General features: G+C 55.9%; 2 protein-coding genes across 2 annotated transcripts; one reads left to right on the forward strand and one right to left on the reverse strand.

The window, feature by feature from the left end:
* Nucleotides 1-507: 507 nt before the first annotated feature.
* B0I36DRAFT_361645 (uncharacterized protein) lies at nucleotides 508-12,431 on the forward strand (the record flags this gene model as incomplete). Its single annotated transcript, XM_046158510.1, has 5 exons — nucleotides 508-562; nucleotides 684-841; nucleotides 900-3,674; nucleotides 3,738-11,690; nucleotides 11,745-12,431. The coding sequence occupies 5 exons, from the start codon at nucleotides 508-510 to the stop codon at nucleotides 12,429-12,431; spliced, it is 11,628 nt and encodes a 3,875-aa protein (XP_046013730.1).
* A 608-nt stretch (nucleotides 12,432-13,039) lies between these two features.
* On the reverse strand, nucleotides 13,040-14,803 carry B0I36DRAFT_361646 (uncharacterized protein; the record flags this gene model as incomplete). Its single annotated transcript, XM_046158511.1, has 4 exons — nucleotides 13,040-13,332; nucleotides 13,470-14,445; nucleotides 14,570-14,607; nucleotides 14,740-14,803. The coding sequence occupies 4 exons, from the start codon at nucleotides 14,801-14,803 to the stop codon at nucleotides 13,040-13,042; spliced, it is 1,371 nt and encodes a 456-aa protein (XP_046013731.1).
* Between the last annotated feature and the right edge of the window lie 517 nt (nucleotides 14,804-15,320).

The following is a 15,320-nucleotide window of genomic DNA, read 5'->3' on the forward strand; positions in this document are numbered from 1 at the left end:
TCGAGCTTTCGAGGTTTCTGTCCGTTCTCTGGTCTTCGAAGGCTTCCCTGTTGGTCGCAGGCTAATTATCTCCATCCCCCCAAAGCACCTGGGTCTACACTTCGACGTCGTCGTCGTTCTTGCCGAATTCCACGATACCCCCAGCAGTTTTTCTGCATTAATCAACCTCGGCTCACCCGGCGACGGCGCTTCCACCCTGCGTGATAACCTCAGCACCACCACGATACCCACCAAGCTGAACGTGTTTCTCCCTGCGTGCCGTGCCCCTTCGAATAATCGCATCGCCATCCCACCTTTCCCCCGGACGCGATTCCCTCCAGACGACTAGACCACACAACCACGTCTACGCAACCGACACAGCGTTTTCGAAGCATCCGCCCGCACCCTCGACACCAGCTTGCGACCGCGACATGCTTTCAAACGGATCGGCACACAGATAGCGCTCCTTCCCGGCACTTCGACTCTTGCTAGTGGTGCTCGTGGCGCGCATGCGCACCCGCCATCGCCATGTCGGGGGCCGCGCTCGAAGATATAGTCAAGCGGCTGACTATATCTGAATTCGGTACGCAACATCCCGCTCGAGCCATGCAAGACCCTCGCTGCGATTCGTGTCCAGCGCTGGCCATCCCTCTTGCTCGAGCTTGTACCGATTTGCTTGGAGGATAAACTGACACCGTTCGCAGAGCCCAAATCGAAACTCGAAGCGGCCATTTCCCTTCGGGACAGCCTCGACCACTACACAAATGGCCCTAATTATGCCATATTCCTGAAGAGGGTGATGCCCACATTCATCAACACTCTAAGAGGGCCATGCGTGTTCCAGAGCACGTCGCCGGAGCAGGTATGTTGGCATCATTGTACGTTTGAGACTTCCTGTGCTGACGAGCGCCTCGCCCTAGAAACTCCGGAACTGCACACTCGAGATCCTCCATAGATTGCCGACACACCAGACACCGACAGAACCCTTCGAGCCGTATGCCGAGGAGATCGTGGAGCTTCTCATGGGTCTCGTGCGCAACGACAACGAGGACAATGCGACGCTATGCGTGAAGATCGTGTCCGACATTATGAGGCACCAGCCCAAGGTCCTCCACACCAAGGTGCAGGCGTTCTTGAACCTGATCCAGGAGCTGTTTGAGCAAATGGAGAAGGTCGTCCGCGAACAGCTCGATAACACGTCGACCACGAATTCTACAGGCCCGCCGTCTACACCAAACAGCACGCAGCCGAACTTCCAGTCTCCGCGCCCAGGGTCGCCGGTGGCATCCGTGACTGAGCTCGGGCAGGATCCGCAACAGCAAAACCGACCTCTTCTCAAAGGCATGCAGTCCTTCAAGGTGCTGTCTGAATGCCCCATCATTGTCGTCTCAGTCTTCCAGACCTACCGCACGATAATACAGACCAATGTCAAGGCGTTTGTACCACTCATCAAATCAGTCCTGTGCCTCCAAGCCAAGGCGCAGGAGCAGGCGCACGCAGAGGCCAAGGCCAAGGGCACGATATTCGCCGGTGTTAGTCCGAACATCAAGAATCGTGCGGCCTTTGGCGAGTTCATCACTGCACAGGTGAAGACGATGAGCTTCCTCGCGTACCTGTTGCGGCAATACTCGAGTCAGCTTGCGGACTTCCTCCCGACCCTGCCGGAAATCGTCGTGAGACTGCTCCAGGACTGTCCTAGGGAAAAATCTGCGGCTCGCAAGGAGCTTCTGGTTGCCATTCGCCACATTATCAATTTCAACTTCAGAAAGATCTTTCTTCCGAAAATCGACGAGCTGCTGGAGGAAAAGACACTGATTGGCGATGGCTTGACTGTGTACGATACTATGCGGCCTCTGGCGTACAGCATGCTCGCTGATCTGATCCACCATGTCCGGGACTCTCTGTCTCCCGAACAGATCCGGAAAACGGTCGAGGTTTACACGAAGAACTTGCAGGACAACTTTCCCGGGACTAGTTTCCAGACGATGAGCGCAAAGCTGTTGCTCAACATGGCCGAGTGCATCGCCAAAATGCAGAACAAGATGGACGCACGCCATTACTTACTAATGATACTTAATGCCATCGGCGACAAGTTCGCGGCCATGAACAGGCAATATCCTAATGCCGTCAAGCTCTCGAAGCTTTACGCTCAACAAGCTGAGAACCAGGTCCAGGAGACTTACTTGGCAGACAAAGAGCACCCACCGGAGTGGGACGAGACCGACATCTTCACGGCGATGCCCATCAAGACGTCGAATCCTAGAGATCGAGGCGCTGATCCCGTGGTGGACAACAAGTTTCTCTTCAAGAACCTCATGAACGGCCTTAAGAACACCTTCTACCAGCTTCGCTCGTGCAATGCGGCGCTTCAGATCGAGCCACAGAACGCGCCACCACACTGGCAGGACGTCTCGTACGGCTTCTCGGCAGAAGAGGTAAAAGTCATAGTCAAGCTTTTCCGCGAAGGTGCCTACGTCTTCCGCTACTACGAGATCGAGAAACCGGCGGCCGAGTCCCAGTACGCCTCGCCCGTTGAGTATATGGCCAACTTCTACATGGTTTCTAGTAGCAAGGAGGAGAAGGACCTGCTCGAGACGTTTGCGACCGTCTTCCACTGCATCGACCCCGCCACCTTCCATGAGGTTTTCCAGCAGGAGATTCCGCGCCTGTATGAGATGATTTTTGAGCACACGGGATTGCTGCACATCCCGCAGTTCTTCTTGGCTAGTGAAGCTACGTCACCCAGCTTCTGCGGCATGCTGCTGAAGTTCTTGATGGAGCGCATCGACGATGTGGGTTCAGCAGATGTCAAGAAGGCCTCCATCCTGCTGCGACTTTTCAAGCTCGCGTTCATGGCCGTCACACTATTTGCCAACCAGAACGAACAGGTCTTGCTCCCACATGTCGTCGATATCGTCACCAAGTCCATTGAGTTGTCTACCAAGGCCGAAGAGCCGATGAACTACTTTCTCCTGCTGCGTTCCTTGTTCAGGAGTATCGGCGGTGGCAAGTTCGAGCATTTGTACAAGCAGATTCTGCCACTCCTCGAGATGCTTCTCGATGTCCTCAACAGTCTGCTCATGGCAGCCAGAAAACCGGCCGAGCGCGACCTGTACGTCGAACTCTGTCTGACAGTACCAGCTCGTCTCAGCAACCTTCTACCACACCTAAACTTCCTCATGCGGCCCCTTGTCGTTGCGCTTCGTGCAGGAACGGATCTGGTGGGCCAGGGCCTGCGGACACTTGAGCTTTGCGTGGACAATCTTACGGCAGACTACCTGGACCCCATCATGGCGCCTGTCATTGAGGAGCTGATGAATGCGCTGTTCGAGCACCTCAAACCACACCCCTACAGCCACTTCCACGCACACACTACGATGCGCATCCTTGGCAAACTGGGAGGGCGCAACCGCAAGTTCATGACCGAGTCTCTACCCGTCAGCTACCAGAAGTATGCCGACGACCCCTCAAGCTTCGATATGCGCTTGATAGGATCGAAGAAGGACCGCGCCTTCCCGGCCGAGCTTGGCATCGATCTGTGCATTCGTAAGCTCATGGAACAGCCTAAGCTCACAAAGCCTAATGCACCAAAGACGCACGACGCCTTCTACAAGAAGCACGCACTGCATTTCATCAAGGCTCAAATCAAGATTCGTATTGGCCTCGACAATCTCCCCGATGACCTGCCTCGTCTTGTCCGTCTGCAATCTCAAGACTTGCTGGCTCGTAAGCCGGCTGCTGACTTCCCATTGTTCGAGAAGTCGATGCGCCAAAAGTCAGTCGTCAAGAAGGACGAGCAGGACGAGATTATGAAGCGCCTACTCAAAGCCATCATGTTTGCACAGTCCATTGAGGAGTTCCGGGACGACGCCGATGTTTTCTTGATGAATATCTGCCGCCACTTCGTGATCCTTGAGATCGGGCGGTCTCTGGTCGACCTCAAGAAAGAGATGAGTCCCTTCGATCCCAAAGCTGGCGAAGGTCCGCTGTTCGTGGATGCTCGCGTCCTCGCAGACGCGATCCTAGAAAGCCTGGCGTCAGACCTGGCCGAAGTTCGAGATGCCGCCTTCCGCGCTATCCGTGCCGTCTACGACTCCACCGCCACGATCTTTGGCTCTGAGACGCATGTTGGCCGTCTCCCTTTCTTCAACCACTTGAGCAAGACGTTCTGCCACGCCTGCCACGAGGAAGAGTGGTTTACCAAGACTGGAGGAAGTCTTGGTATCAACTATCTCCTCAGCGGCGTCGATATGGGCGATGCTTGGGTCACAGCCAAACAGATGGACTTTATGCGCGCTCTCATGTATGTTGTCAAGGACATGCCCCAAGACCTGCCAGAGAAGACGAGGAATGCTGCACAGCAAACACTCGAGTCTCTTTTGAAGCGAGTCACAAAGAACGCGAAGAAGGAAGACGCGCTGTACGTGCCAGCCCCACCTGGTCAACCGCAGGCAAAGGCGCCACGCCTGGCCCAGATCTGCGTCTTCTTCAACGACGAGCTTTCACACATGAACAGGCATGTTCGCATCACGGCGAGACGCTCGTTGGAGATCGTTGCGGGCGCGACCAACGCCGAGATACATGAGCTTCTCGAACCTTACAAGGACAGGCTGCTGTCGCCTATCTACGCCAAGCCGCTGCGTGCTTTGCCGTTCTCTACTCAGATCGGCTACATCGATGCCATCACCTACTACATGGGCCTCAAGGCGGATTTTGTTTCGTTCGATGATCACCTGAACCGTCTGCTTATGGAGTCGCTGGCTCTTGCTGATGCTCAAGACGAATCACTGGCAAACAAGCCAGGCGAGTTCCGGACGCATGAATCCATTGTTAGCCTCAGAGTCGCCTGCATCAAGATCCTGAGCAAGGCGATGAGCTTCGACGATTTCCAGAAGGGTCCGAGCAATCCTACGAGGACGAAAATCGTCTCGGTGTTCTTCAAATGCCTCTACTCCGAATCAAAGCCCACAATCGAGGCCGCCAACGAGTCGCTAAAGGGAGTCTTGTCTCACACCACGAAGTTGCCCAAAGACCTGCTTCAGCAAGGCTTGCGTCCCGTCCTAGCAAATCTTCAGGATGCCAAGCGTCTCAGCACGCACGGCCTCGATAATCTCGCCAGGCTCTTGCGTCTGCTCACCTCCTACTTCAAAGTAGAGATCGGTGCGAGACTGCTTGACCACATCAAAGTCCTCGCAGAGCCAAACCTGCTGCAGCAGTTGTCATTCACATTCTTCGAGCAGAACAGCCAAATGAAGGTTATCGCTGCTGTCTTCAACATCTTTCATTTGTTGCCGCCGCAAGCGGAGCAGTTCAAGGAGCGCCTTATTGACACTTGTCTCGAGCTGGAGGACAAGCTCCGGCGCACTCATCAAAGCCCGTTCCGCCCACCCCTATACAAGTATCTCAACAGGTACCCAGCGGAGGTTTGGACCTTCCTCGTCAGCAAGCTTGAAGACCTGAGATACGGCCGTTTCTTGTCCCAGGTTCTGCTGCACCCAGACAGCAAGGTACTGCGAGATTTTGGTTCCGCCAATGTGGAAGCACTCATCGCTGCCTGCATCCAGATCATCGGTGCTGGCAAAGAGACACGCTTCATTGCTGTGGTCAACACTGTCAACATCCTCAACTCTCTGAGCCAGCATGCGCACTCCCAAGGCTGGATGGAGCGAAAGGACACCGTGGGCTGGCTACGGTCCGTTTCAAAAGACCTGGAGCGTCAGTTGAGGACGGGCCAGATGCCTCCGAACTTGCGTCTAGCTGCCGACCAAGCTGCTGAGCAGATCATGGGCATCTTCACTCGGTCACTCGCCCTTGCACCAAAGGACCTGGACTCCTTCTTCACACTCATCGAAACTGTCTCCCGAGATGAGTTCCGCGCTACTCCCGAGCTTTTCTCATACATCTATGAGCACGTTATCTGCAAGGAGTCCATAGAGGACTGGAAGGCTATCGTGCTTCGCTGCTTTGACGTCTACGTTGCAAAGAATACATCGCAGAAGACCAAGTGCTTCATCCTGCGCTACATTGTCAATCCGATCGTGGCCAAGGACATCATGTGCCACTGGAACCGCCCAGGCAAGACACAGAAGTTGATGGATCGCTCGATAATCGAGGCTATTAACAACAAGATCTGGAAAATCAACTCTGGAGACCAGCAAGAAGATCTCGCTCAGCCTGGTATCGACCACACACGCATGGAAGTTTTGCAGCTGTCTGCAATGCTAGTCAAGTACCACCATGCCATGCTTCAAGATGCCAGGAAGGACATCATCAAGTTTGGCTGGACTAACATCCGACTTGACGACGTGATTAACAAGCATGCGGCTTATGTCGTCCTGGCATACTTTATCGCTCACTACGAGACACCGCCAAAGATCGTCACCCAGGTCTACTACTCGCTACTTCGGACCAGCCAGAATGAAGGACGAGCGCTGGTGACGCAGGCACTTGAGCTCATGGCGCCAGTGCTCCCAATCCGTTGCAATGCTCCTCCTGGAGACCGTAATGCCGTGTGGGCGATCGCACCCCGGCGCATCCTTGCAGAAGAAGGACAGAATGTGCAGCAGATGACAAGCATATTTCACTTCCTTGTTAGGCATCCGGATCTGTTCTTCGAGTCTCGCGATAAATTCGCCCTCCTCATCATCACGTCTCTTAGAAAGGTTTCCTCGCCGACGACGACATCCAACAACGAGAGTAAGAGGCTAGCCTTGAACATGATGTGGCTCATCTGGCGGTGGGAGCAACGACGCGTGGAGGGCAAGCTGGCCAGTTCGCCACGGGCACTTTCAGCGTCACCCAACTCGAAGAAGCGCAGGTTGGACGGCGAGATGGTCACCTCATCACCTCCCGCAGTCCGTCAAGGTGCAGCAGGCGACAAAGCGGAGTTCCAGATTCCTGCTGCGTTCCGCCTTAAGATGATTAAGTACCTAGTCGAGTTCATTGCCCAGTTGAACGAAAGGTATCAGCTGCCCTCGGCAAAGCCGCGCGACAATGCCACGCCTGCTGGTCCAGCCCTGCCAGCTCAGCCCTCTGAACTCTGCAAGAAGGCTATGACTCTCTTCTACAATCTGATCCAGCCTCAGTACTGGGGCGACCTGGACGTTGATCTCTTCCCAAACATCACAGACGTCGTGCTGGCGAGCGAGAAGACCACAAAGATCTTGAACGCCGACCCATCCGATAAGGACAATTATGATGAGAAATTCATCACCAACATCATCAACACTCTCCAGGTCGTGCGTATCGTACTCAACTTCAAGTCAGATGACTGGATTGTAAAGAACATCTCTTCCATCCAGAAGATTTTAGAGAAGTCGCTCAGATCCGAGAACGCCGAGCTGCAGGACTGCCTGCATTACTCGGGTTCTGAGACAGACATCGAACGTGGGCTCAAGTCGACTGTGCAGAGAATTCTGGAGGCTGCACCGGAGGACGTGCCGATGGAGGATGCTGATGCGGAAGGAGAGTCCGAGGTGACGACATCCGAGATTATCACGTTCCTATCGAACGTAGCAACCGAGACACTGGCCGCTTCGAATTATGTCTCTGGAGTCAACATTCTGTGGTCTCTCGGCCAGCGACAACCATCCACAATCGATCCTCATGTCCCTGCTCTCATGAAGGCACTTCAGACAAAGCTCGCACGTGAGCATGTGCAGCACTACACTAGTGTCGCAGCACACCAAATGGCCATGACTGGGGTGAGATCTCAGGATCCCAATGCACAAGCTGGCGAGATGTCTCCATATGACCTCACGGTGCAGACTGATCTCATGATCAAGGCGATCCAAGTCACCGCTATGCGCATGGAGATCCTCGGCGACAACCGCAGGCCCTTCTTGAGCGTGCTCGCCACCCTCGTGGAGAAGTCGCACCACGTCGCACTCTGTGAGAAGATTCTCGAGATGGTGGAGGCATGGGTATTCCGATCCGAAGGCACCTGGCCCACGTTGAAGGAAAAGACGGCAGTGCTCCACAAGATGCTGTCTTTCGAGCACCGCAGCGATCAGACAATGCTTATGAAGTTCCTTGATCTGGTTCTTCGCATCTATGAGGACCCCAAGATCACTCGCACAGAACTCACTGTCCGAATGGAGCATGCGTTCTTGATCGGAACGCGCGCACAGGATGTTGATAGACGCAACCGCTTCCTGGCAATCTTCGACAAGAGTCTCTCCAAGACGGCAGTTGCCCGCCTGCAGTACGTCATTACAGCTCAGAACTGGGACACGCTTGCCGACTCGTTCTGGCTCGCACAGGCCTCGCAGCTTCTTCTTGGAGGAGTCGAGCTCAACGCCAATATATCGCTGCACAAAGAAGACATCCAGACACTCCGTCCCTCGCAGCTCTTTGGCCCATATGCAGAGGACACAAGGGAGCCTGCAGCCATCATTGATGACAAGTACGAGACGTTCATGTCCAATCATCGCCGTTTCGTGGCCGAGCTTGGCGACGTCAAGGTGCGCGACCTGATTGATCCGCTGGTCCAGCTTCAACACGTCGACAACAACCTCGCTCAAGAACTCTGGGTCACACTTTTCCCAATGTACTGGGCTGCGGCAGCCAAGGACGAGAGATCCGAGCTTGAGAAGGGAATGGTCATTCTGCTCACGAAGGACTTCCATTCGCGACAGATTGACAAGCGGCCAAATGTTGTGCAGGCTCTGTTGGCAGGCGCTGCCAAGGCTTGGCCCGAGTGCAAAATACCACCGCATGTGCTCAAGTTCGAAGCTAAGACGTACGATGCTTGGTACACGGCTATGGTGCAACTTGAGAACGCTGCCATCAAACCCGATGTCGACTCTGCGAACGTTCGGGAAAGCAACTTAGATGCCCTTGTCGACCTGTACGCGAGCCTGAAGGAAGACGATCTCTTCTACGGCACGTGGCGCCGTCGGTGCCAGTTCGTCGAAACCAATGCCGGCCTGTCCTATGAGCAGATGGGCATGTGGGACAAGGCGCAGAAGATGTATGAGGCGGCGCAGATCAAGGCCCGCACTGGAGTCATTCCTTTCTCACAGGGCGAGTACATGCTGTGGGAAGACCACTGGGTTCACTGTGCAGAGAAGCTGCAGCAGTGGGACATTCTTCAGGACTTTGCAAAACACGAAAACCTGCAAGATCTTTTGCTCGAGTGCGCCTGGCGCAACATCGAGATGTGGCAGACTGCGGAGCACCGTGAAAGCTTGGACATGCTCATCAAGGGTGTCATGGACGCGCCTACACCTCGCCGCGCTTTCTTCCAGGGCTTCATGTCCCTGCTCAAGTTCCACAACAAGCAAGAAACTCCTCAGGATTTCCAGCGAGTATGCGATGAGGCGATCCAGCTCTCGATCCGGAAGTGGCACCAGCTGCCGAAGCAGCTTACGACCGCCCACATTCCTCTCCTGCACAACTTCCAGCAGCTTGTGGAGCTCCACGATGCCAGCGTGATCTGCCAGAGCCTGGCGACCACGACACAGAACAACCTTGACGTGAAGTCCGGCGAGCTCAAGCTGCTCCTTGGCTCTTGGCGTGACAGGCTCCCCAACACGTGGGACGACATCACCGACTGGCAGGATCTCGTCACGTGGCGCCAGCACATCTTTGGTCTTATCAACTCGACGTACTTGCAACTGCTGCCGCAGCAGGGGCAGAATGCCAATGGTGCCTCTTTCGCATATCGCGGATATCACGAGACTGCCTGGATCATCAACCGATTCGCGCATGTAGCACGCAAGCACAGCCTGCCCGATGTCTGCATTGCTCAACTTAGCAGGATCTACACGCTTCCCAATATTGAGATCCAGGAGGCGTTCTTGAAGCTGCGCGAGCAGGCACGCTGCCACTACGAGAACCCGGATGAGCTGACGAGCGGCCTCGACGTCATCAACAACACCAACTTGAACTACTTCAACAACCAGCAAAAGGCAGAGTTCTATACGCTCAAGGGCATGTTCCTGGAAAAGCTCAAGCAGAACCCTGAAGCCGATTCAGCATTTGGCACCGCGCTGTACTACGACATTAGTAAGGCTAAGGCGTGGGCGGAGTGGGGCTACTTCAACGATCGGAAATTCAAGGAGGATCCGACGGACTGGAACTCTGCTCGCCAGGCCTTGACATCGTATCTGCAAGCCATTGGTAGCTACAAGAGTGGCAAGGCGCGCAAACTGATTGCTCGTGTGCTCTGGCTTCTCAGCTTGGATGACTCTAAGGGCACCATCGCAGCGGGCTTTGATGACTACAAGGGCGAGACGCCCGTCTGGTACTGGATCACCTTCATACCTCAGCTTCTTACGGGACTTGGCCACAAGGAGGCTCCCAAGGTACACGCTATCCTGCTCAAGATCGCCAAGGCCTATCCGCAGTCTTTGTACTTCCAGCTGCGTACCACGCGCGAGGACATGCTGTCTATCAAGAAGAACCAGGAAGCCAAGGAGAAGGCTCGCCAGCAACGAGAGCGGGCACAGTCTGCGGCGTCAGCAAACAAGCCGAGTTCTTCCCCATCCGCGGTCAAGCAAGAGAACCCGCAAGCCGCCAAGTCCGAGTCGAGCTCACGCCCACAGACCGCAAATGGCGAGGCGAGCGCTCAGCCCAAGACCGAAGGCACGGAGGGTGCTGCCAACGGCAGTGCCAATGGCGCATCGGGCATGCCTGCCCCTGCAAATGCCACTACACCGGCAGCTACGGGTGAGGCTGCAACAACGACGCCTGCTCCTGCTGCTGCTGCCGCCACAGCCTCGACCACGACCACGGCCGCGGCAGCTACACCTGCAGCAGCCACCGCCGCCAAGGAAGGCTCCGCTCCAGCTGCTGGGCAGAAGAAGCCGCCGTGGGAGCTATCTGAAGAGATTATGTCTGTCCTGAAGACGGCATTCCCCCTACTGGCCCTGTCCATGGAGACGATGGTTGATCAGATTCAGAAGTACTTCAAGTGCCCACCAGACGAGGATGCTTACAGACTCATCGTCGCTCTGCTCAACGACGGTCTAGCATATGTTAGCAGGATGCCATCCTCTTATGCGAAGGATGTCAAGCTGCCGTCTGCGACCGAGACTAACATTACTCGGTTCGCCGAGACGATACTTCCTGCGCACATCAAGTCCTCGTTTGAGGCCGACTTTGTCGCAGTCAAGCCTACAATGTATGAGTACATTCACAAGCTGAGAAAGTGGCGTGACAAATTCGAGGAGAAGCTCGACCGGCGAAACCCGAGAGCATCACTTGAGACTTACTCTAAGCACCTGAGCGAGTTCCGCTACCAGAAATTTGATGACGTGGAGGTGCCCGGACAGTACCTGCAGCACAAGGACAAGAACCAGGACTTCATCCGCATCGACCGGTTCTTGCCCAACGTGGATCTCGTCCGGACAATCGGCGTGTCGCACAGACGACTGAAGATCCGCGGCCATGACGGCAGCGTGCACAGCTTCGCCATCCAACACCCAGCTGCTCGCCACTGCCGCAGAGAAGAGCGGATTCTGCAGCTGTTCCGCCACCTCAACCAGACACTTGCAAAGAAGAAGGAGAGCCGAAGACGTGATCTGCAGTTCACCCTGCCGCTGATGGTGCCGCTTGCACCGCACATAAGAATCGTGCAAGAGGATACCTCATACATCACGCTCCAGGGGATATACGAAGATCATTGCCGCCGCAACGATTTCCTCAAGGACGAGCCTGTGCTGTTTACTATGGACAAGCTTCGCGGGTTGATTGAGCCTAAGGGATCTGTAAGTAGCATAAGCTCTCTGTCTTCGTGTGCACCAACTAATCGTCGTCCACAGAAACAACCTGATCAGGCAGCCTCGGCGCGCCTTGAGGTCTTTTCCGCCATCCAGGCCAAGTGGGTTCCTCACACCGTGGCACTCGACTACTTCCAAGCCACCTTCCCCGAGTTCTCGGACTTCTGGCTCTTCCGCCGGCGCTTCTCGTACCAGCTGTCGGCACTCACCTTCATGACATACATCCTGTACATGACTGGGCGTTATCCGCACAAGATTAACATTGCCCGAGGTTCCGGCAAGGTTTGGGGCTCAGAGCTCATGTCCTTCATGGCGCCCCAGAAGCCATACTTCCACAACCCGGAGCCGGTGCCCTTCCGCCTGACGCCGAACCTGCAGACCCTCATGGGGCCGCTAGCTACTGAAGGCATCTTCAGCCCGGCTATCATGGCGATTGCGCGGTGCCTCGCGGACCCGGAGTTTGAACTTGAGCACGCTCTGACGCTGTTCGTCCGCGACGAGATGATCTTCTGGTTTACCTCGTCCCACCGCGCCGTGCATCTCAACGAGAATCAGCTCCGCGAATCGGTCCAGATGAACTGCGACATGATTGTGAAGCGCGCCGTCAGCCTCGCACAGAGTCCCGTGGGATACCTGCCTGCGTGCCAGACCGTCATCGATCTCATCGCCAAGGCCGTGAACCCCGTCAACCTGGCACAGTGCGATGCATTATGGATGCCGTATCTGTAGAAAAAGCGTAGGGAAGAAGGACTTGGCAGATCGGAATCCCGCAGGGCCCAGGGTCCTTGCAAAGCGCCGACGCTGAAGTGCGATCTCATGCGGGGGAAGCATCGATGATGCATGTTACAACATCAAGACCAACAGGTTTCACAAAGGAGAACCAAGGCACTGGCTTCGATCTTCATCATAAGGCGGCGTTATCTATATGTGATTCTATCTTTGGAAAGCAGTGTGATGGATCAGAGAGCGGAAGCGGGGGCATTACACGATTTGTTTCCTTCTTTTTTTTTTCTGACACCGCACTGAGGCGCGGCAATTTTTTTGTATCGTTATACCATGCCTGAATATATTCATATGGCTATTTCACATCCCTTGACGATGCAAAAGTTGAATGCCAAGCACGAGGGGAGAAGGACTCGTACGCCACGACGACTGACTAGGGTATGGTCACGTCTATACAACGAATGGTTCTGGATGGGACAGTCGCATGCCGTACACTAGAGTCATGTTTGAAGCCCTGCTTTCACACTTTAATCCAGTGCTGTCCACACGCTTTCATCACGATTGTCCGAGGCGCACCTCTTGTCTTGGGGATGACAGCTTGCTTGGCTCTTCATTCATTTGGACTCGTCCTCCTCCGCCCGAGCCTGCACGACACCCTTCTTGACGAGCGGGCTGTGCTGCACCTTGTCCCAGTCGTGCAGCATGCGCGTGTTCATCTCGCTCAGCCGGACCTCCTCGCCTGCCCGCGTGCGCATCTCGGCTTCGTACGCATCGATCAGTTCTTTCTGCTGCTGCTGCGATCCACCTTCTCCTGCTGCTGCTGCGGTAGCAGACGACGACGACGACGACAGAAGCTTGCACAGCTCAGCTGCATCGGCAATGGCGTGGTTGAGACCTTGGCCACGGTCTGGAGAGAATAAAAAGCCACGTTGGGGGTCCCGAGTCAGCACGTGCCCCCGAAACGACGAATTTGTGAGAAGACGGACAGGGCAAAGCCATAGAAGAAAGTGAAGAGGGAAGATAGAGAGAGAGAGAGAGACTCACGGTAGGTCATAGGATGCGCAGCGTCGCCAACAAGAGTGACGAGGCCGCCACGGTTATCCCAGACGTGGCCCTCGGCGCTGGGGTCCCAGTTGGACACACCGCCGTAGAATACGCCAACGCTGTCGTCGCCCTGCCCGTCCTGCATGCGCTCCTGGAGCCAGTCGAACGCGCTGCGCAGGGGCTGGCCGTACACGGCGCTCTTGGCCATGACCTGCTCCCACCGCGCCTTCTTGGTCGCCATACCCTGCTGGGCCGCCTCGGCGTCCTGCTCTTCAGGGCTCGAGGCCCAGGAGATGTAGAACTGGAACACCCAGTCCTCTGGCTTGTCCGGGTCGGGCGCGTCGAGCAGGGCCAGCATGCCCACCATGCCGTGCGGGTGCAGCACCACGTTGAACAGCGGGTGGTACGAGCGCAGGAAGAGAGCCTGCTCGCGAGTATACGAGGCGGCGATGAAGGTCGCGGCAAAGGGGAGCCGGTTGTTCCTGGAGGCCTGCGGGGAGGAAAGGAGCAGGCTGCCGCGCACGAGGCTCTTGCTGCCGTCGGCGCCGACAAGGAGACGTCCCTCGACAGCTGTGCCGTCGTCAAAGATGGCCGTCACGGTGTTGCTGCTGCTGCTGGTGCCGCTCTGGTCTGCGCTCTTGTCGTTGATGTCGAAGCGCACGAGAGTCTTGCCGTGCTCGACCACGACCGGCTCGGCCAGGAAGGCCCTGAGCTTGCTGCGGAGAAACCGGTAGATGCCGTGGAAGGGGAACTCGTTGACCGTCTCTCCCGTCGCGCCGTCGAGGATCTTGACGTAGTCGGCGCCCGGCACGGGCAGCGTCGGGTCTGCCTGGGCCTTGAGGACGTGCGGCCAGCGGTCGGGGCCGACCAGCTGCTCGAGCATGGGAGCCGCCCAGTGACAGGCTAGCGCCCAGTCACGGCCATGCCGTAGGGTCCCGGGGGCTTCCCTCTCAAAGATACGGTAGGGAATTCCAGCCTGGTTGTATTTGGTCCGTTAGTGGGGGGAGCCTGGCTTGTGGAAATGTATGATGGATAGCAGATCTTGTCTCGAGGAAAGGAAAGAGAGAGCCCTCGGGATGTGGCCTCGCCAGTCCACTCACGTTCTTGAGACCGTTCGCCAGAGCCAGGCCACAGCTGCCTTTGTGTTGTAAGTGGCAGATTGCTTGTCAGATTCACAGGGCCATTATTTTCGAGTGACTGGTGGTGGTGTTGAAGGGGGCCACATGCAGGGTCTGGAAATGCCAAAGAGGGGGGCCTTATTCCAACGTACCTGCACCGATGATGAGGACCGGGAGCTGCTTCCCGTCACGCTGACTGGCGATTGAGCTGCTCATGTTGGCGGGCTGACGCTTAGCACAACTTCTCTCAGGCGATCTCGGTGGTCAACGATCCACCGCCAGGGTCTGAAATGATTGACGGAGAGAGTTCGGGTTGATGTTAATGCTGAATCGTGCCGACCTCCCTTCTTTTTTCAGTGTTGTGCACCTTCTCACGCGCCTCGGATCAAGTCTGGGTTAGAGCTAGGCAGTCAGGGCATGGAAAGCGACGGGAGGCTCGTATCTACAAGTCCGAGAGTTTGGCACTTGGGCAAGGGGTACCAAAGCAACTCAAGGAAAAGTCCCTGAACGCATCGAGCCTATCTGCAGGTGCTGTAGTAGCCCCCGTAGCTGGCTGCCTGGGAAACAGCCCCAAACCTGGAGCCAAAAGCCCCCTCGTCAGAAGATGAGCGCCAACTAGAGGAGTGGCGTTGGGGGAGGCTTGGCCTGGCCTTGACCCTTGCGGGCCGATCCGTGTTCTTCCTGTTCGAAACTCTTAATCAGCCTCTTCCTTTACTTTTCGCTCGACGAGCGG

The sequence above is a fragment of the Microdochium trichocladiopsis genome (genome assembly GCF_020744255.1).
Source record: "Microdochium trichocladiopsis strain MPI-CAGE-CH-0230 chromosome Unknown B0I36scaffold_4, whole genome shotgun sequence".
NCBI lineage: Eukaryota > Fungi > Ascomycota > Sordariomycetes > Xylariales > Microdochiaceae > Microdochium > Microdochium trichocladiopsis.